The sequence below is a fragment of the Furipterus horrens genome, unplaced genomic scaffold (genome assembly GCF_987537825.1).
Source record: "Furipterus horrens unplaced genomic scaffold, mFurHor1.1.pri manual_scaffold_11, whole genome shotgun sequence".
Taxonomy (NCBI): domain Eukaryota; kingdom Metazoa; phylum Chordata; class Mammalia; order Chiroptera; family Furipteridae; genus Furipterus; species Furipterus horrens.
This window is the reverse complement of record NW_028327181.1, coordinates 84,877,017-84,900,830: the sequence shown is the minus strand read 5'-3', so window position 1 is coordinate 84,900,830 and position 23,814 is coordinate 84,877,017. Positions and strand designations below refer to the sequence as shown.

At 32.8% G+C, this 23,814-nt stretch overlaps 1 protein-coding gene and 1 pseudogene across 12 annotated transcripts in view; one reads left to right on the top strand and one right to left on the bottom strand.

Annotated features, from left to right (window-relative positions):
• The window catches only part of BCAS3 (BCAS3 microtubule associated cell migration factor), a 489,419-nt gene that overhangs the window by 127,970 nt on the left and 337,635 nt on the right, over window positions 1–23,814 (top strand). For all 12 annotated transcript variants that reach the window (XM_090257347.1, XM_090257345.1, XM_090257343.1 and 9 more), the window contains 3 exons: window positions 1,815–1,985; window positions 9,805–9,898; window positions 19,230–19,363. In XM_090257347.1, the coding sequence (XP_090113473.1) occupies window positions 1,815–1,985; window positions 9,805–9,898; window positions 19,230–19,363 (399 nt within the window). The remainder of the gene's footprint in view (window positions 1–1,814; window positions 1,986–9,804; window positions 9,899–19,229; window positions 19,364–23,814) is intronic.
• Window positions 19,633–20,014, bottom strand: LOC149998676 (small ribosomal subunit protein bS18m pseudogene; annotated as a pseudogene).

Below are 23,814 nucleotides of genomic sequence, written 5' to 3'. Positions count from 1 at the left end.
TGGGCAGCTTCTGACATCAATACACAGTGGCGCCTGATTTTGTTGGTCCTTCAGAGGCTTTCTTGACAACAATCTAACAGACTCTGTGTAAGTCATTTCTTGTGAATTATTGAAACAAATGTTTGGCTGCTAATTGAGGAACGCTACTGTGTTTTATAATCATTGCAGTTTGAGTTTTTAGCACTAAGCAAAACAGTTATAATTGATTTGTGGCTTTTTCCTTGTTTCAGTCAGCTGTAAGTTGTATCTTTTTGCTTGAATTTAGCAAATGGCTTTGCTGGTCATTTATTTAAGTATTTATTAAGATACACTATTATGGTCTTCATCTCTCTCACCCCCACTCCCACCCCCAGTACATGTGTGTGTTCTGAATGCATGAGGTGTGAGATCACAAGTAGTAACAGGAGTCGATGACAAGGAAATACAGGATAGCGGGTAAAATCAAGCTTTGGAGGTAGATCGACCTAGTTTTAAATCTGGCTTTGTCACTGGTTAGCTGTTAAAACTGCTGTTTTGCTTAACTTCTATGTAGCCTCAGTTTTTTCTTGAACTGAGGTGTTTTGGGAAAATCTGTGGAGATCATTTATGTTTAGAGTCTTAATGGATCCCAAGTTCATAGTAAAGGTTCCATAGAAGATAGCCACAGTAAAATAATGCATAATTTACTAGTGTTAGTTATATGGTATTTTAATGGAAAATCCCTTTGAAAATACATCCCTTTTTAAAATTTGTATCTAATTGTTAAGTTTAAGTCTCATTTATTTTCCCATAATTATTTTTAAAAGGGAGCTTACTAAAGATTAATTTGAAGTATTTTAATAAAAACTTTTTCTCACTATTTGAGAATTGGAAAAATTATTTCTGAATGTGTATGTGTTCTACATAGTTTTTGATATATTCATTTAACTAGATTACTTTTGGCTTTAATGACTAGATCTTTTTTCAGTGTTTATGAATCACATAATTTTCTTTTTACTTTTTACTTTCAGACAAAACTCCCCAAACATTAATTTAACATTATTTCTTGTTAATGCCTGTGAGAGTAATCAGATGAGATTTCCATAAAATAAAAAATATTCACACACAAGTTAGTTTTATCTATTTGCTTTAAATGAAGTGAAACTGAAATGTAATTATAAAGCATCTTAGGTTTTCTTTTATTGAAATTGTATATCAGAAGCATTATATTGGTTGTTTTGTGTTCTCAGAAAAGAACATTCTTTGTGAACTTTATATGATATTTCATTTATCTAGTAGTATGTAAATGGAGACTGTATTTTTCACATGCTGAATCTTGATGTTTAGATTACAGTATAATACGTATAATATGTATATGATAATATAGATTATCATTGGAAACATGGTTTTTTATTCACATAGATTCTACTAACATTCCAGTCTTTTTGATGTTAAAAAAGAGATTTAAAATTAGATATATAATATTTCAAAAAATAGAATATTATAGTTCCTACTGTTTGCTGTGTCACATATTTTAAGTTATAGACATTGAGAAGAAGGGGAAAATAATTTTTATGAAAATATAGTTGTGTCCTCATGTGAAACAAAGCTTTTAAATTATTACCTATGGCTTTATTCTCACCATGCTGACTATGGGGACTCAACTGATACCATTCATTCAAAGTGATACTGAACTTAAGGTCAGACTGAATTTCTGTGTCAGTTGATTGCTACACATAAGCTTGTAAGAGAATAAAGAATTTAATGTGTAGGAGAATTAACAAAAATGTGTATTTCTATTTAGAATCCAAATAGTGATACAAAGTTATTTATCAACTTTATGTTTCATTGTATAGACTCTGAAAACTGGCCTGACAATGGTTGGGAAAGTGGTGACTCAGCTGACAGGCACGCTGCCTTCAGGTGCGACAGAAGACGATCCTGCCATCCATAGCAACTCGAGGCGGAGTCCTTTGGTCCCAGGCATCATCACAGTGATAGACACTGAAACAGTTGGAGAGGGCCAGGTAAGAACTTTTGATGCATGTAGTTTCCATTTTCTGTAGAGGACAGGCTGACTGAGGATATCCTTTGGGATCAAGATGAGCCAAAATGTATATGGCCTTATAGGTTGTTAATTTGGATGTCTAGAAATTAAAGTTATTTCATGTTAAACTTTTTTTTCCCGTTAAAAAATGATCAGTAATATGTTAAACCTGTTACTTCAAATTTTCTTACTCTGTCAAACCTGAAGGTAAAATTGAGGTTCTAAGGGATTCTCTTGTTATCTCTTCATCAGGACATTTGTTTCACAAATAAACAATTATATATCTCTTCATATTGTTCTTCTCATAATACTATTTATTTTTTTAAATAGTACTTGTTAGAACATAAATCAGAAGATTAATAATATGTTTTGAGGTAGGTGCTCATAGAAGTAATCAACAGGACCAAACATATTTAGGGGAATCAAAATAATAGTAATTGAGTATGATGGTTACAAGTGACAATAATGTGGAAATTATCAAATTTTATTACAGATATTTCCTTATAAATATGAAAAAATACATGAAATCTCAAAGTATATGTTAGAATATATACATGGTAATAGCTAATTGTAAAATTATCTTTAGATAAAACAGATTTTTAAAATCTAGGTTCAGAAATATTTAGAACGAGTGATTATAAACATGGAAAAAGACATTGTGCTGGCATTTAAATCTTGTTGGTAAGAAACCAATTGGATTTCATCTGCCCCTCAGGTAGTTATAAATATATTTTCTTTGGTATCATAGTGTTGGATTTTAAATACATTTCTGGAAGGAAGGTAATTTTAAAATTCAGTTCATTTGTGATCATTGCTATAAAAGATAATTTAATATCTATTACTAGAATAAGATAGGAGTAGAGCAACATTTGTGAAACAAAATTTATTTTATTTTTATATAGAATATATACTTAGTTCTGTTTTCAGGATATAATGTTTAGAAACTATGTGAACCTTTAAAATATTAACCCAAAATCTTGGATGTTTTTGAGAAAACTATGCTTTTAGTATAGATGTTATATATATATTTTTTAATGTATTTTATTGATTATATTGTTACAATAGTTCCAATTTTCTCCCCTTTACTCCCCTCCACCCAGCATCTCCCTCCCCCAGCAATACCCCCCCAAGTCCATACCCCTGGTTTGTAAAAAATAACTATCCCTCCCTCTCAGATATTAAGACCCTTTGTAATCTTATTGAAAGATTACATTTGTCAGTTACTCATATATTAATTGCTATAGTAAGATCAAGTGACATTTCAAAAAAATGTGAAGTCTAATGAAAGTAAAAGAAAACTCCTTTAAAAATTTTGGTTACTGAATTTGGCTATTGTATTTCATTTGAAATTTGAATAATAATAATTCTCCACCTCACCCTTTTTAACTTTCTGGTTAACCAAATACGTATAGCCTTGTGTTCTTGTTTAAAACTCGTCAATAATTGCTAGCTAACATATCAGTTGACTGTAATGACATTTTTTAAAAGTTTGTTAAACTTGATGAACACATACAGATGTTCTCTTTTTTAATTGGAATTAAATATATAAACCCTTTAGTGCTTTGTGAATGTTAAAGTAAAAATTATTTTCGTTTGCCACCCACATTTACTGAGAGTAGTTAACAACCCTTCTTAGCATTGTCTAGTTTGGTGAGTATAAAGTATGTCTGTTAAACAGCAAGCCTTTGTTGACAGACAGATTTGTAGTCATTTAAAAGTAGGAAGTGTTCTCTCTTATTATCTTTGATGAAACAGAGATGTAACTCATTATTTTATCATACTTAAGTATAGGAACATCTAAAAAAGAAAAAATTAAACTAATTTTATAAAAAGCATAGCAGTAGACCTCATGTTTTCAAATGTGTGCCCCTACCCCCAGTTTTTCAGTAACTTTTTATAATTTTAAAATTGAATTCTCAAGTTTCTAATATGGAAATTGTTGATTGTGGAATTGCAAAAGTTAATTTTTCTGTGATAAATTCAGTGTAAAAATTTGAAACATGTAACATTGTTTATTAGGAAATAAGAATCATAGGAATGATAGCTTTTAAGTTAAATAGTGTTGTTCAACCTGAAATATTGTATATTCTATTATTTGTTGGGTGAATAATTTTCTATTCATTCCTGCCTATAGTCTAAAATTTTAACTTGATTTAAAAATTTTATTATAAGACAAAATAAATTAATGTTCAGTATATAGTAAGTTGTTATTTATAAATAAATATTCTTTAAAGCAACAAGATTTCCTCTGTAATATTGTCCTCCTTTCTTTTATTAACGTGAATCTGTTTTTTGTCAAGAAGACATTTTTGTCTCTGATAAATAGTTCAGTTGGAGTACAGGGCTGTTTTTAGGTTATGCTGGATTGTATTTTAAAAAAAACTGCAGTGGTTAACGTCAGAGATTTATCACTTTTAGCCCTTTCCCACTGATGTTTGATCTTAGCTGTAAGGTTTTCCTTTTTCATATGTATAGCAGAAACTCAAGCTGACTTTAGGTTCAGTTTTGCTGTTTAAATCCATTGAGCCTTTAATAAAGATATTTTCATGTTTACAGTGGCAGTATATCTATCTGATAATAAATTGATTAGTTTGATTTTTATGGTGACAGGATCATTGTGTGGTAACTGCATTAAGGGAGAATGGATTTAATTGACTGCATTTTTATCTGTATTACTTTCATGCTTTATTTAAAAGCATTTCATGGCTAGGATAGTTAAGTGGTATAGTTTGTCTTTACACATTTATATAATTGAAGTTAGCAATGTGGCAAAGTCTCTAATAAAAGAAAAATGTTTCAGAATGGTGATATAAATTGAGCTATCTCTACTTGAATACATGTGTTATTCATAATAATTTAATGGCTCCTTAGGTGTTTTGTCTGTCTTTGTTCATATAATAAAGGCTTATTCACCTTGTATCAATTAAAGTTCTTAATATAGTCATGTTTTTTACTACATGTACTTAGGGGTTCAGTCTCCTTAGTTAAGTGGTGAGTAAAAATTGCATGTCTTAGGACAATTGTATTGGGATAGCTTTGGTTTTATTGATTTGATGTTTTAGGCAAGGTACTAATGCAATTGAGAGAATACTTCTGAAAGTATCTGGTTGTTATATTTGTGAAGCTCATAAAGAGAAGATTCAAAGAATTTATGCAGTGGTATGAGGTTTTGCTGTGCACCAAAATTACTGTGCCTTTTGCTGGATGGCTTCTGTTCGAGTACCATCAATTAGAGAAGTGATTTCCAACCTTTTTCATCTCATGGCACACATAAACTAATTATTTAAATTCTGTGACTTGTTAATAAATATTGCAATGAAGAAAGTCACATGGATTTTTTGGTTTCCAAGTGCATAGAAAAGTTATGTTTGCACTGTACCGTAGTTGATTAAGTGTACAGTAGTATTATGTCTACAAAACAATGTACAGTATTCCCTCACTTATCGCGAGTATTACATTCTAGACACCCCCTCCTCCGCGATAGGTGAAAGTCCGCGAAGTAGGAACCTTACATTAATTTTAGTATTTATATGTATTTTAAGGCTTTATAAACCCTTCCCACACACTTATAAACCGTTCCCAGTCCCTTATTAACCTTTCCCACTCCCTTATTAACCTTTTCCACACTTTTATAAACACTACTGATGTTCTTAAACATATTCTACACTCTTAAACCTACGTAACTTTAACAACATACGTATACAGTACCGCAAAATCCCGCGATATAGCGAAAAATCTGTGATAAATAATTAAATATATTTAAAAAAATCCCACAATACAGTGAGGCTGCGATAAGTGAACTGCGATATAGAGAGGGGCTACTGTACATACTTAAATTTAAAAATATTTTATTGCTAAAAAATGCAATATCTGCGTGGCACAATAAAGTGAAACACAGTAAAATGAGGTATGCCTATATTTGGGGATTTGGGAAGTTGACCAAAACATAAGAATGAAGTGATAAGCATGTATAAAAGATGCTAGAACTTGGATGACAAATAATAGAAGACAGTGGACTTGCTGGAGGCTGTTCTTACTCACATCTGCCTAGAGCTTGGTGAGTTCACACTTTTTACTAGAGCAGAGTGGGCCTTGTAAGCAAGCACTTTCCCCTCTATAAAGGGGATGTTCTTGATTTGAAGTAGAAGGTTAATGCCCAGCCCAACAGTGCTTTTCATTGAAAGTAGGAGACTTGGTAGGTGATGGATGAATAAGGATAATATGCAGCTCTGGTAGCCTGAGGTTGCAGTTCAGTTTAGGGTCAATTTGAAGAATAGAGAGGAATAATATTGATGAAATATAAATAGCCTCAGAGACTTCTGTTACAACATCAAGCAAACCAACATATATGTAATTGGAATTTCAGAAAGAGGTGAGAAAGGGGCAGAAAAACATTTGAAGAAATAAAATATATTAGTAGGTATCATTTTCTTTCCTTAAGTTCTTTAAAAGGCAGAAGATTGTTTTAGGGTATGCTCGTAACATGTTTCTCAGTTAATATACATGACAGTGATATCACACAGGAGTGGGGAGAAAATGCAGCTACACAGTAAGTCCTCACCTAACATCAGTTAGGTTCTTTCACTCTTAAGTGAAATGACATAGTGGAAGCAGTTTTACCATCAGATAATTGATATAAACAAAAATTAAGTTCCTGCAGCATCTCATCAGTGTTATAACAAAATAGACATTGAATCCAATGACATGAATATTCAAGGATCGGCTGTATTGGATCGAGGATCTATAATTTATTGCAATTAAGTAAGGAATTAACCTGTCATCTTGTAATCAATACAACACCTTGTAACTTATATAGCCACCACTAAAAAATTACTCTAAAAATTAACTAAGGAATTAAAATAGTAACATTAAAGATAATTGTTTAACATAAAAGAGTATCAAAGGAACAACAAATACTCGGAACATATAAAAATAGCAAGATGGCACATCTAAATCCAGTTATGTGCATGGTTACATTAACTATAACTGGGCTCATATTAAAATACAGTGACTATTGGGATTGATGAAGTGTAAGCTATAGCATTGCATAGAGGGAAATTAGTACTTTAAATGCAGATAATAGGAAAGAAAAATGGTCTGGAATTAATCTTACCTTTTCCCTTAAGAGATTAGAAAATGAAGAGGAAATTAAACCCAAAGCAAGAGAAATGAAACAAATAATAAAGATATGAACAGAAATCAACAAAATTGCAAACAGTGAAATATTGGAGAAAATCCAAATTTGGTTCTTTAGAAAGATTAATAAAATTGATAATTACGATGGTATAGCAAATGGGATTGTTTTCTTCATTTTTTTGGATTGGTTATTGTTAGTATAATAAATGAATTTAGCAAAATTATAGGATACATAACCAAAACGTATTTATTTATTAGTTCTAATAAATTATTAGTGAAAAGGCAACATATAGAGTGGGAGAAAATAGTTGTAATTCATATATCTGAGGCGTTAATGTACAGTATGTATAAGAAATTTCTACAACTCAGTAACAAAAAATAACCTGATTAGCAAATAGAACTTGAATAGACAGTTCTCTAAAAAAGATATAATATGAAAAGATGCTCAACATCACTGGTCATTAGGGAACTGCAAATCAAACCACAGTGAGAGATCACTTTTCACCTATCAGGATGACCAGTATCGAAAGAAGAGAAAATAAATGTTATCATGGATGCCAAGAAGGTTGTATACCCTTTTGAAGTGTTTTGGAACTGTTATGGAAACCAGTATGAAAGGTTTTCAAAAATTTGAAAATCGAATTACCATTGTTCTAGAAATCCCACTTCTGGGTTTATATGCAAAATAGTTAAAAGCAGGATCTCTAAGATATATTTACACACTCATCATCATTGCAGTATTATTCATAGTAGTCAGGGTGTAAAAATAATTCAAGTGTCCAACAGTAGATGAATGCATGAAGAAAAATGTTGCATATACATAAAATGTAATAATATTTTACAGCCTTAAAAAAGGCAGAAACTTTGTCACATGTCAAGACATGGTTGAACTTGGAGGACATTGTTGCAGGGGTTATAGTACTGTATAAAATCACTGAATTGTAAACATAAAGTAGGTGACGTTTATGGTATGTAAGTTATACCTGTAAAGCTTTTCACACTAAAAGAAAAATTAACATTAAATCTTTGATTATGATGGTCACATATTAATATAGTAGGATTTCACATTGGATGTTAGGTATGTTAAACTTTTTGTTTTATTATTATTATTATTTTTTGTTTTAGTTACTTGATTTGTAAAATAAATACATATTTTTCCTAAGAATCATCAAACAGTACACTCACAATTGGGCAAATTGTATGGAATGTAAATTATATTTTAATATGCTTATCAAAAAGGAATAAATTTGAAGTGCAAAACTATCTGCTTTATCATACTTTTGATTTTATGACTTGGTAATGTTTTCAAAGAGGTGATTTGTTTATCTAAAAACTAGGAGTTAAAGAGCAGGACTTTTTTTTTTTTTAAGATTTTATTTATTTGTTTTTAGAGAGAGGGGAAGGGAGAAAGAGAGGGAGAGGAACACAATGTGTGCTAGCTTCTCACGCGTCCCCAACTGGGGACCTGCTGTGCAGCCCCGGCATGTGCCCTGACTGGGAATCAAACGAGTGACACTTGGTTCTCAGGGTCTTGCTCAATCCACTGAGCCACAGCAGTCAGGGCTAAAGACTAGAACTTTTTATTTTAGATAAAAATTTTATGGGTAATTCTTCTGACATATAGCGGTTTGTTTGTGTTTAACCTATTCTATTGTTTTTCCTTGTTTTATTCATTTTTTTCAATTATAGTTTACATTCAGTATTATTTTGTATTGGTTTCAGGTATACAGCATAGTGGTTAGACAATCATGTACTTGACAAAGTGTTCCCCCTATATTTCTAGTACCCACCTGGCACCATACATAGTTATTACAATATTATTGAGCATATTTCAGAGAAGGAAAACTCTGACTCCAAAAAACATCCGCTGCCTTGCGGCATACCTCTTCAGGGGAAAGGCTAAGGGAGTAAACCCCGACAGAAAATCCGGAGCCGGAGTCCCTAAGGCGGTTTGACATTGTAGTCAACACCGGCAACTCCTGCGGCGCACCTGAAGCCAAGCTGTATTGACTCCGTCTTTCCCTTGGACCCTTCAGCTGCGAAGAGAGGGGGGGTCTGCTGCATGGGCAACAGCAGACCCTCCATATCACCCTGCCCAGGCTCTGTAGCTTCAGCTTCACTGGAGAGGACACTCCAGCATCATCGCAAGATGTCGATTCAACACGGGAGGAGACAGATACCGTGTCACTCCCGAGTCGGACTGCACAACCATTCTCGGCGGTGCAGATAGACTCTTAAGAAGCTACACCATCGTCTCTCGAGATGGACGGCTGCCGAAATTCCCATCATGGGCACACATTTTTCAGCGGACCCTAACACAATAGGAACTATATGTTTTTGTCATTGGATAAAGCTCTACATAGCTAATTCTTTGATTTTTGTTGTTTTGTGAATGCACACTTCAAGAAATTATTGTCTCTGTTATCTATAGTCGAGTTAACCAACTGTTTTTAGAATTTATAGATTGATCTGCTGGGATCCTGTTGTATCTTCTCCTCATTCCTAAAGTGGCCTTCTCACCTTATTTTGACAAGAATAATCTTCCAGTATCACGGAAACATGTTATTTGGGCAGGGACATTGTGGTGTAGCTGTGTATATCTTCAAGCTCAGCAATTGGTGATTAAAGGTTAACTTCCATTTGCCTATTTCCTTTTTGTAAAGGTGCTTGTGAGCGAGGATTCTGACAGTGATGGTATTGTGGCCCACTTCCCAGCTCATGAAAAACCAGTGTGCTGTATGGCTTTCAATACAAGTGGTATGTGTCTCTCCCTGCCCCGCCCCCCTGCATTTATATTTGAGTTTTCCATTTGATATTTTTGGAAATGGAAAATAAGAAATATGGAATCTGGCTTTTCTTCTGTGTGTCAGTAAATACCAAAAAAGCAAGTCGTCTTTAGCATGAATGAATTTATAATAAAAATGTAAGAAATCCTTTAAACCCTAGCTTTGCTTATAATACAGTGGTGAAAGCAGCATGAGCTAAACAGTGCTTTTGAGTTGCCTTAATTTCTGTATTACAATTAAGCCAAGAATTTCAGTATTTCAATCAACATATTAAGTATGTGAATGGAATTGTGCTTGTAATGTCAAATTTCTTTTTAATGTTATAATATTTTATAAGCTAGCTTGCTTGTATCCCCCCACCCCCTTTTTTTTCTGGTTCTTCTTAAAGCATTTGATAAGCAAAGATGTTATAGCAATGTGGGATGCCCTATTACATTTTGGTTTTTCCCAAACATTTTATTATTAAAAGTTTCAAACATTAAAATAGATTTGAAAGATAGTATAGTGATGAACCATGTACCATCACCTTCATCAAACAAGTGTTCACGTTTTAACATATAATATATATGTATGTATATTTTGCTGATCTATTTGAATGTAAGTTACTTGTTTTATAAAACTTCACCCACTATAAATTAATTACGAATTTCCTAAGAATAAGGACTTCCTCTTGTATAACCAAAAATTATATCATAGTTCAGAAAACTAACACAGTAAGCATAGTATATCATCTAATATACAAGCCATAATTTTAAATTCCCCAGTTGTCTCAAAAATGTGTTCTCTAGCTGCTTCAAACTGAGTCCTAATTCAAGTTCACTTTTTACATTTTGTTTTATATCTTTAGTTCCTTTTAATTCAACTTTTAACTTCCACCTTTTCTTTTTTTGTAGTGCCCAGTACAATTATCTTATGCAAATTATGCACTTGTCATATTTTTTCATTATAATAATGTTTTCTTTATTCTCTACAGAGGTTTTTAAATAACATTCACTCTAAGAATTTTTTTCTTAACATCTTCAGTATTGCTGTCTGCATCATTTCTTTGTGTCAGGAGACACATTATATCAGGTTGTCTAGCAATTTATGATATTACGTTTGATCACTTGGAGAAGATAGTGACCCATCAAATCTCTGTGTATTAAGAGATAGGTTTCTCTTGTGGAGAGTAGTAAGTACTAGTTCCCTTATATTTAAGGCTGCATAACGGTGATTTTTACCTAATTGTATTATCTTCTGTATTGATTATCTGCTATTACTCTATTAAAAAGTTTTGTCTCATCAACCAGGCTGAACCACTGTCATCCCGTATGTGAAAGGCAGAGATTAAAGCTTAATTCTTTCTCTTTACCAATTCTCATAGTTAGGAATTGGTTTAATACTTTCAGTGGTGGAATTCCGCACCAGTGGAGTTAATAAAATAAAATTGCTATTTTACTTTCAGAGCTGAAATATTCTTCATAAATTTACAGTCTTTTCAGATCTTATTTCTTTGGTTGACAAGTCTGAAGAGACTGACATTTTATCTTATTCTGCAGGAATGATCCTATTAGTTAAAATTGATGAGAAGACCCATTTTTTTCTTTTTTTTCAAATATGGAATGATGGTAAGAGGATAATATAGAGGACTTTGAATAATCTTTCTTCTAATATCTTAATTAGTCATTTTTGATAGGAAGATTTTTGTAGTGATTGTTGATCAGTAGGATTGATTTGATTAATGAAGACAAAGATTTATTGAAGTGCTCTGAATGTTGTGGGAATTAAGTTAAATCTGAAGAAACAGTCTGGAAGTTACGTCCCTTACAGCGCTGCGCTTGGAGTAACCAGTATGACTCATTTTGATAGGCCATCTGTTATGTCAGATCTCCTTTGTATTAATGTATATTTCATATTACATAGTCAGAATGCTTCAGACATTGGAAACTTAATTTTTTTCCTGCCTATGACTCTTTATTATAATAAGAACATATTGGGTTGGCCAAAAAGTTTATTTGTGTTTTTCCATAAGATGGCTCTAGAAACACTTAGTTGTCTTTGATGTCACCTGAAACAATTTTGTTAGATTGTATTGTGACAGCTGTCTTATCAGCGTGAATTAAAAAAAAAGGTTGAGGGGTGACTCCCAGCATGGTGACAGGGCCCAAGGTGGTTGAGGCTGATGCTGACTGACAAGGTATAGGTGACCTGGTCTGCTCAGAAGGTGCCAGCCAAGTGGGCCATGGTCAGTCCCATTTGGTCTGCTGTTCTTGGATGGAAGACAATGAGGATTTAAGACCTAAGTACACAACTAACACCCAAACGTATGCAAGAGCCTCCTGCCCTCTCCTTTTCTCAAATGGCATTGAAAAGAAAATCCAAAGTGGACACGTGTATCACCCAGTTTGGGAATGAATGTTATACAAAGCATTTGTAAATCATTTTGATTCTCTATTTTTTAGAAGTCTCTTATTTGCATAATAAGAACAATGTATTTGTTGATACAGTACATTAATTCCATTAAAATTGCATTACATGTAATAAAACTTATCAAAATTGATGAATTTTGTATATCTATTTTAATATTGAAGATGAAATTAAATATGCAACATTTTTGGCATGTTAAATTTATTATTTCAGGAAAGGTTAAAACGCAGCTGAAACACAAAAAAGTTTGTGCAGTGTATGGGGAAGGTGCTGTGACTGATCTAATGTGGCAGAAGTGGTTTGTGAAGTTTTGTGTTGTAAATATCTTGCTGGACAATGTTCCACGGTTGGGTAGACCAGTCCAAGTTGATAGCGATCAAATCGAGACTAACCGAGAACAAGCCACAGCGATAGTTTTGTTGAAATTCAACCTATATTGACACATCATTATCAACCAAAGTCCTTAGTTTACATGAGAGTTCAATGTTCGTGGTTTACCTTTTGTGGGTTTTGAGATAGTTATTGATATGTGTCCACCATTGCAGGACATAGTTTTACTACCCTAAATGCTTCTTTTTAAAGCAGATTTGGGACTTCTCAGTCATTTTTTTTATTCAAACATTCTGCTGCTTTTTTCCTCTTCTGTCCTTTGGGATTCCATGATTCATGGGTTCATCCCCTTGATGGTATCCCACCAGACTCTGTTGATCTTTCTTTATTTTTTTTCCCCAAGCTGGGTAATCTCAATTGATTCCTTCTGCCAATTCAGATGTGCTGCTTGCATCCCTCTGTTGAATTTTTCATTTCAGTTATTGTACTTCTAAACTCCAGAATTTTTACTTGTTTCTTTTTCATAATATTATTATTATCTCTGTAGTGATATCCACTCCTTAGTGAGATGCTGACATTATCCTTATACTTTCGTTTAATCCTCTAGACACGGTTTCTGTGCATCCTTGCCAGCTTTTAGTTTTCTCACCATGTTTTATTTCAGACCTCTCCTTATTTCTCCTTCCTGTCTAATGCTGTTCATGATAATTCCTGTTAACCTTGATTCAAAATTATTTTATTATGGCCTTTTAGCACTGATGGTCTGTGTCATTAATTTAGTACCAGCTATGTGTGTATGTATAATTTTTCTTTGAGGACAGTAGCATTGTGTTGGTACATAGTAACTGGTAGCACTAGCTAACACTTTAGACTTTTAAATTTCTCATTGTCTATGGGTTTCAGTTATCTGTTAGTTGAAATCAGGCAATATGTTTTTAAGGCCCTACAGTTATAAAGCTCTGAAATTGTCTGATAGGCTCTTTTCCTAAATAAAATTATGAGTCAAATTAATCTTCTTAGGTCATACTTTCTTATCTTTTCAATATTCTTACTTTATCTAAAAATTTTATACTTTTGCCATTCTAGTGACCCTCTATATTGTGATGTTACAATATAATATGGTAAGAAAAATCATGCAATTGTGGTAGAAAACCATATTTCCATAAAGTATTTTTATCAATATTTTTTGTCTTGATAGCTTGTTAGTGTTTTCTGTTAATATTGTTTACTATCAGTTAGCCTTATTAAAAGTGAATATTTAAACCAAAGGTTATCAACACAAACTTATTCAAAAATTATATGGAAATTCAAAGGATCAAAAATAGCCAAATCAATCATGAAAAAAAAAGAAAAGAAGAAATATTGAAAACCAAAACGATCTAAATTTCTGACTTATTCCAAATCTACAGTAATCCAGAAAGGATGTTTTCGGTAAATACAGTCATAGAAGGAGAGAATAGAATCCGTAAATTGATCAGATTATCATCTTTATTTTTGAGCAAAGTGTCAAGTAGTTCAGTAGGGATAGTCTAGTTGTCTCAATAAATGGTGCTTGAAGAACTGGGGTTTCCATCTGGGGGGAAAATGTATTTACTTAACATAACTTAAAAACTAATTCTAAATTGATCATAGGATTAACTTAAAATCTAAAATTATAAAACAAGGATTATATCATTGTTACCTAGGAGGGATAGAAAAAGATTTCATTCTTTATTTTTAATTTTTCAAAATTTGTTTTTCATTGTTGACACTATTACAGATGTCCTCATCCCACCCCCCTCCCTTGCCCACCTCCACCCAGACTCTGGTCATCAAAAATACAAACCATGAAATTGTTCTTCATTAAAATTTAAAACCTTCAGGGAAGATATTAAGAAAATGAAATAGGATGCCATACACTGGCAGAAAATGTATTTATATCTATATATTTACACAAAACAATTGAAATGGGCAAAGATTTGAATAGTTATGTCAGGCAGAAATATGCAAATAATCAATATCACTTATCACCAAGACAGAATGGCATATTAAAACTATAAGAATTCTCCAAATGCTCTTGAAGTGATTAAAAATTAAAGAGACTGACAACACCAAATGTTGATGAGATTATAGAGCTCATGTTACATGCTGCTTTGGAAAAACATTTTTGCAGTTTCTTATGAATTTAAACATACATATGACCCACTCGTACATACATATTCACCTGACAGAAAGGAAAACAATTGCCCACACAGAGACTTATACTTGAATCTTCATAGTCCAAAACTAGAAATAACTGCTGAATGAATATGTAATTTTTCATATATCCATATAATGGAACACTGCTCAGTAATAAAAATCAATGAATGGACTACTGTTACCCACAGCAGATAAGGTTAGGAAAATTTTGTGTGATTCAATTTACGTGGAATTCTAAAGCAGGCAGTATTAATTCATAAGGCTAAAAAGTCAAATCACCGGTCACTTGGGGCCATGGAATGGGGAAGGGATGAACTGCAAGTGCACACAAGGGAATCGTTTTCACATATCCTCTATCTTGATTATGCTAGTAGTTCCATAGGTGTATACGTATTCTTGTCAGACTCATCAAACTGAGTGCACTTATTGTATATAAATTATATATCAGTGGAGGTTAGTAAATTTAAAAAATATTCTGATATCTGACAAATATATTCAACCACTGGGAAAACTAAGAACTTCTATAGACGTGTACCACTTCTCTATATGTCTGTTGGATGAATAGACTATAGAAAATAATAGAACAACTAATACGAAAAGCCATCAGATGTAGCTAAAGATGTCTTTAGAACTTTAAAAATTTCATGATGTGAAATGGAAGGACAAAAACAAATGATTTACATAAAGATGTTAGGACATTTAACTACAAACTCCTGGAAATGTAGAAGGATGGAATTAAAAACTTATGAAATAAGTGAGCTAGAAAACTAATTATTGATTTTAGACTTTTCCACATGGAATAAATGAATAAGAGCCGCTTCAGAGATTTTACTCGAATTTATCTTGGTTCTGGATATATGCATTTTTTGGGGGTGGGTGATCAAATCATGTCCCTTGTTTATTAGGTAGTGTTTACTTTATTGCCTTTAGTGGTGTTATCAAGCATAAAGTCAAAAAAGTCTTAATATATTCTGGGCTACAAACGTGGAAGAGTACAATGTAGAGTTTGATTATCCGCATCCTTAAGCACCTTAAGAAATGGGCTAACATTGATTCTGCCCATAGGGAGACTTGGTGACCATTGCTTTCAATTATTCATATTTGGTTTAAAGGTTTTTTTAATAGGACTTAAATAGGCTATGATATTATTGTGGTTTTATGTAATTTGAAGACCTAATAGATTTTTATCAATACTAGGATTCTGATTCTCTGCTTTTATGTTTACAAATTTGACTAGTAATGTTAAAAATAATTAAATAATTTATAAGTTTTCATCTGTACAGATATTCATGGGAAGTATTAAATTCACAAGAATTAATACCAGAACAAGATTATTTTATGAGTGATATAATCTGAATTCCTGTAAAAATTTCAGTTTGACCCAGAATATCAGTGTTCAAGTCTCCTTTTGGAGGAGAATGTGAATAGCTGGTAATTTGTCTTCCAGTTCATATGTGTGCATGTGATAAAGAAACATACAATTAGGTAGGTGTTATAAATAGGATATGGCAAAAAGACATATCTACTCATGTTTCCACGATTTTATAGCATATGCCCAGTGAAGGTTTGCTGCTCTTTAATTTTACTTTTTGGGCTAACCAGCTGACGCCCAGTTGAAAAGACTTATGTTCTTATAAGGCCGCAAAAGCCTTAATGTTCAGTCTCCAGTCTCAGGTTTTGGAGAACGCCATGTACCATCGGCAGCTTCAGTCCCCACCCTCCAAAGCTAACGCTCATCTATCAAACTTGAGGCTGAGAGTGAGGGAGAGGAAGCTTCCAGATAAACATACAACAGCGCCTAAACAGCTAATCACTGTAGGCTTCCGCTTCCAGGCCCTATAATTAGAAGTTCTTTTTTCCCTTGTATTCCCAGATGACGCAAATGCATTTTGTGGCTTGGCACCTCATTTGGGGCGTAGGTTTAGTTTATGGCCAGGCTAGTCTGGTTTAGTCTTCTGATGCTGCATAAATAGTTCTCAAGCCACAGTCTACTCTGTACAAGTTTTTCCTTTTATGTATATCTGCTTTTTAACTTGTTTTCTAGAGAAAAAAAGCTTGTCATTTCTCCCAGTAGAATGTGTGCAAAAGAGGAAATTATAAATTAAAAGAAAGCACATGACTGTATAGTAGTATGCAAGCTATTTCTTTCTTTCCTCTCTGCTCTATTTTTTCCATAATTTTATAGTTTTGTCAAAAATATTAACCTAATTGCTGGATTATAGAAGCCACATTTATGTGGAGAAGTGGAAAAAGATAATCTTGAGCTAGGATACACAGAAGATAATAAGGATACATTTTCAATGGGATATTTCTCTAAAAATTTGAATTTGTTTACATATTAAAAACAGATATTAATGTCAATTTCAAAAGCTAAGAACATTCATTTGTGAACATTCATGCGAAACAATCTAGTTTTTTTTTTTTTTTTTAATTTTTTTTTATTTTGGTTTTTCAATTACAGTTGTCCCCTTTTCCCCCAATTTCTCTCCCCCACCCAACCCACCCCCTCTCCCGCAAACATATCCCTCCCCGTTGTCCATGTCCATGAGTCTTTTATACGGGTTCTTTAATTAAACCCTTCCCTTACTTATCCCCCTTCTCAAAACAATCTAGTCTTGATTTGATGAATAGAAACTTATTTGAATGCTCATTTTGAGTAAAACATTGATCTATTATTCTAAAAGAAATGAACTTTTTTTTTCAGTAGGTAATATATTTTCATTATAAATGCAAGTTCTTGATATTCCCTGTCGGAATGATTTTTCCATTGGATGGGTTGTCATGTGCAGAAAATAGTTTTGTTGTGGGAAAGTAGACTCAAAATATAGTAGTGGAATTGTGATAATGCAAACTTAGTATAAAACTCAGTAAAAAAAACAGGAGTGAAGAAGTACTGTGCATACAAGGACAGCAAAGCATTCGTGCCCAACCTTAAAAATTTATCGTTTGAATAACAATAATATGGAGAGAATGTAACGTATGTCAGTAACATCGTGGCCATAGCTAGGCGCAGGGTGGGAGGCAGTGTTACATAAACTCACAGATTTGAAATAGATTTCAATAAACAACACTTTCCAACACTTAAAATGTATTCTCTTGGAAATAACCAGGACACTGGCATCTACTATGTTATTTTAAAATCTAACGTAGTGAATAGAACTGTACCTTATATTAGCCACGTAAATAGCAAACTCAGACATACTTCCACTTTTCCATTTAAATGCCTACCTTAGAAAAGAAACTATAAACCACTATACCTCAGGAACACAGACATGAAAATCCTCAACAAAATAGTAGCTAATTTAATCCGGAATATTGTTACAATGTCCGTTATCCCAAAATTGATTTATAGACTTAATACAGTCCTCCCAGAAATCCTAGGAATTTTTTTAGTAGATATCCAAAAGTTTATTCTGTGTTTGGAAATGCAAAGGAATTGAAATAGTCAAAATATATTGAAAAAGTTCAGAAAAGGATGACTCACTTTGCCTGATTTCAAGATTTCCTATATAGTTACAGTAATCAGGAAAGTGTGTTATTAAGGAAAGTATAAACACAGAACTCAATCCAATAGAATTGTACTTTTAGACGAAGACCTATGCATATATGACCAGTCGATCTTTGTCAAGGTGACAATAGATAACAAATAAAAGATAAAGAATTCAATGGATAAAGAGAATAGTCTCTTCAGAAAATCTTGCTGGGACAATTGGATAGCGTTTGCAAAAAATTAATTTGTTGTATATCTCACAGTTTATGCAAAAATTAGTTCAAAATGGATGATAGATCTAAATGTAAAAAACTGGAATTTTGATGAGAAAACAAAAATTTTGTGACTTTGGATTATGCAAAGAATTCTTGGCTGTGAAATCTCATAGAAATTAAAAACTTGGCTCTGTGAAGGCTACTGCAGGCAGTTCAATAAATATTATACCAGAGTAGAGACAAGTTGTAAACTCGTGGTTAAGCAGGATATTGGTAGTTGTTTTCATAGATAAATTGGAACTGAAATTTCAGGTTTTGGGAAGTGGCAAATATTGCGAATGGGTTCCATGGAAATAAGTCATTTTCATATTCATTTAATCAAATTTGCTATTGTAAAATGCTTGTGAACTCTGTAAATTAAGTCATGTAAAACTCTTTTACTAGTTGTATGGTAACATCATAAAACTAGTATTCTTACTATTATATACTGACACGGTGTTAAGGCGGTGTATTCATATAGGATGAAGATACTGTTTTAATTTTTTTATTGTGAAAACTTTCTTATATCTTTGGTAATTATTTTCTTTGATAACGTTTTAAAGCATGATTAGTACTTTGTGACAGTATTTCATCCACGTATATAATTGTTTTTATTTTTATCCCCTTTTTGATATATCCTTCAGGAATGCTTCTAGTCACAACAGACACCCTTGGCCATGACTTTCATGTCTTCCAAATTCTGACTCATCCTTGGTCCTCATCACAAAGTGCTGTGCATCATCTCTATACTCTTCACAGGGGAGAAACTGAAGCCAAAGTAAGTTGTATATTTTTCAGAAGGTATTTTCTTTGTGTAATATGGCATCCAGTATAGCTGGTTGTTTATATTATATTGGAACTTAATGTTAGTGAGAACATACTTGGTGATAGGATGGGTCAGATAATTGTGAAAAAGTTTTTCTCTATCTTGATCCAATAAATACATAAGTAATAGGTGAACAATTCAGTGAATGCTAAGACAAAAGTTCCATTTATCTTTTTTTTATTTTTATTTTTTATTTTAAAATAAGTTTATTGATAACTTTATACAATTTACTCCCGATATTTGATGTTACAAACTTTAGGATCTTTGAGATACGCAGGATCCTTGTATGAAATGGGCATAAACCCCATTATTTGAGCTCTCTTAATTGCTTTTGTGATTTTTTTGTTTCTTCCCACAAAGACCTGTTATGTGCCTTCCATGAATGCATCCAGTAAATGGAGAAATAAACTGAGACAAAAGCTGAATGTTCTTATAATCTACATGTTTTCCACACAAAATGCATTTTTTAAGAGGCTCCTTATAAGGATTTTCCATTGGAACAGGCAGGTCCTCATTGCTGGTTACCCGTTGATACTGTGAACAACTTTTCCATAGCACTGGAGATTTTAGGCAAATCCCACTTCCTTTTAGTAATTTCCTCATTACACTCCTAGTATATTAAAAAAAAGAAAATGTACTGGAAAACATCTCATGTCACCTTGAAATTTAAAATATTAGTCACGGGCCATTACAGATTCCCACCTATCTTGGAGAGACTCTTCGCCTGAAAACCAGTTCCATTTATCTTTCTTCTCCTACTCTTAACACCCTTTCATGCTGTATAGCAAATCTGTCATCTGGTTGTTAACCATTTCTCCAGACACTTTTCTAGGGATTTTGATTCTGTATACATGGATACGCATATACCAGTGGATCTCAACCTGTGGGTCGCAACCCCTTTGGGGGTTGAACGACCCTTTCACTGGGGTCGCCTAAGACCATTGGAAAACACATATATAATTACATATTGTTTTTGTGATTAATCACTATGCTTTAATTATGTTCAATTTGTAACAATGAAAATATATCCTGCATATAAGATAATTTACATTATGATTTGTAACAGTAGCAAAATTACAGTTATGAAGTAGCAACGAAAATAATTTTATGATTGGGGGTCACCACAACATGAGGAACTATATTAAAGGGTCGTGGCATTAGGAAGGTTGAGAACCACTGACATATACAGACACAGACATATACATGTAAACACGTACGTATTCACATATACATAGAAATGCAAGTTTTGTAGTGTATATGACTATATGGATATTTTTCAGTGATATACTGGAGTCATTCACAATGGCTAGTGAGAATTGGTTATGCACGTCTGTCCCCAACTCTGGATATATTGACATTACATTGGCGTGAAATCATCCAAAGGATGAGTGTTTACATAATGGAAGTCAGCAAATACTAGAAATCAGATTAATTCCTTTTTCTTAGGGAGCCAGTTACTGACATTTAACAGCATACAACTCTGCACACATCCATGAGGGCATGCACCACACGCGCGTGCGCACACACACACACACACACACACACACACACAATACATATAGTTTATTAAGCATTTGTAGTAGGCATCATGCTAAGTGCTTTGCATGTATTTAATATTCTTTATATTAATTGGTAGATATTGAGATATTAGTAGCCTAAAATCCCAGATACGCTTTTTTTTCACAGAGCCTGTGGTTATGCATTTAGTAATTTGATTCTGTATGTCCTTTATTCTGAGAGCTCATTGACCCAACATCATTTATTGACTAGGCTATCTTTTCCCAATAGTCTAAAATGCTGTTCATCACAAGTTTCCATGAAAAATTTCTGTAATAGAATGAAACCTCTTAAATACATAGAAACTTGTGAAGAGTTTATGATGATATTTAAAAAGGAAGCATTGGACATTACTGTAGGTTACTTGTTTATCAAGCATTCTGAAAATGGATAATTAAAGGGAAAGTATCCACCATTTACCTTTCTTGTGTCAGTTTCATAAGATTTTGAAATAGTTGATGAGGGAATGTTCCTTGTTATTGAAGGATTCCAGTTTTAAAATGTTAGAATTTAGACTTATTCTGGTGATTGTTTTGCAATAGGTATACATATTGAAACATTATGTTGTATACCTGAAACTAATATAATATTGCTTGTCAGTTATAACTCATTTGAAAAAAAGTGTTAATTATAGGAAATTTCTCTAACAGAAAGTAAAACCATACTTTTCACCAATATTATGCTGTTCTATTTACTTTAGCTTTATAGCATGATTCAGTGTATATTTTCAGAAATTTTCTTGGGCATTTTTTGTTGATGCATTTTAGAGTAACCTTATTGAGTTATGCAAAGAATCTTCTGGAGTTTTTTATTTGGATTACATTGAAATTACATTTTAATACAGTTATAAATAACATGTTTACAATATAGAAATTTTACATTTAGGAATTGTTAGGTTTTAAAGTTAGTTATTGCTATGGTATGACAAAATATTGATTGTAGCATATTTTTATCTTTTTGCTAGACAATACTGTAAGATCAAATAGTTTCTTTAGTAATTTTTTTAGACTTTGTAAGTAGAATGTATTTTCTGAAAGTTATATGGTAATTTTTTACTTTTTTCAGTTTTATTTCTCATATTACATTGACTAGGAACTCTAAAATAATGTGTAACAGTATTAGTGATAGTTGTAGTCTTTGTTAATAATATCTTTTAATATTTTTATTATTTTGCTCTGTTTCTAGTACCTGTTTTTATGGCACTACCATGCTGTTTTGATTATTGTAGCTTTGTACTGTAGTTCGAAGTTAGGTAGTGTGATGCTTCCAACTTCGTTCTTATCTCAAGATTGCTTTGGGTATTCAGCGTCTTTTGTGGTTCCACGTGATTTTAGGATTGTTCTATCTCTGTGAAAAAATGTCAGTAGGATTACATTGAATCTGTAGATTGCTTTGGGTAGTTTAAATATTTTACCAATACTTATTTTCCAGTTCCTGAGCATGGGACATATTTCCATTTGTTTGTGTCTTCTTCGGTTTCTTTCATCAGTGTCCTACAGTTTCCCTTGCACAGGTCTCTCACCTTCTTGGTTTCATTTTCTTAAGTACTTTATTATTTTCAATGCAATTGCAAATGGGATTGGGTTTTTTAAAAATTTCTCTTTCTGATAGCTCTTTGTTAGTTTATAGAAATGCAATGGATTTTGGTATGTTTGATCTTGTGTCCCATAACTTGACTAAATTTCTTAGTTTTCTGGTGGAGTTGATAGGGTTTACATGTCATCTTCAAATAGAGAGTTTTACTTCTTCCTTTCCAACTTGGGTCCCTTTAATTTCTTTGCCTTGCCTAACTGTTCTGCCTGGGACTTCCAAAGCCATGTTTAAGAAAAGAGGCAAGAGTGGGAATCGTTGTCTTGTTCCTGATCACACAGGAAAATCTTTCAGCTTTTCACCATTGATTGTGATATTAGCTGTGGGCTAGTCATATGTGGTCTTTATTATATTGAGGCTCATTCCTGCTCTGTTGAGAGCTTTTATTATGGTGGATGTTGAATTTTTTCAAATTATTTTTCTGTATCTATTGGAATGGATTATATAATTTCTAACCATTTTGTTTATGTGGTTAGCACCTAGCTGTAAGCTGATTAGATGCTGGATCCTCAGGCAGCAGTGTTTCAAGTATACAAATACGCCTCTTTCATGGGCAGACAGAGATGAGTATTTTAGTATACTGCCTTTGTGCTGTGCCCTGGGTGGACAGCAGGTGAAGAATTAATTTTAAACTATGCAAACATTCCATTCTTCATCAAACTTTGTATTACTTCTTTTACTTACGTATATCATTTGGTTTAATAGCTTCCTCCTTTATTCAGTGGGTTGTGTCATTCAATAATTATTTTAATGCTCAAAATATCCTAGATTTGGCCAGTTGGAACCATTTATGTCCTTTTAACATGTCTCCATTCTTCTTTGAAAGTGTCCTTACTTTTTGGCACAACAAACTTGCTTACTGTCATGTTTAGTCACCATTTGTTTTTGTTCCTTTTGTATGGAAGTTTTCAATTAGATGAGCATTTTTGGTAATGATTTAATATTTCATTCTGCTGTTGGACACATATGTACTCTGAGCTTATTTCTTAACTCTGGTTTTATAATCCCTGTCCTGTCCTCACTAATCACTGGTATGCTTTACCTCAGTGATAACCTCCAAGAATTTGAATATTTTAAGCACTCACACTGATTTTTTTACTATTTTTGATACTTCTTTTACATTAGCATTATTTATCATTTAATTTACCTACACATCCACTTGGAAATAGAGATCATGCCTAAGCTCCTTTATGTCTTGAACCCTTAGAACAGTGCCCTGCGCATGGACATATATTCATAGTACAGTTGTTTGATAC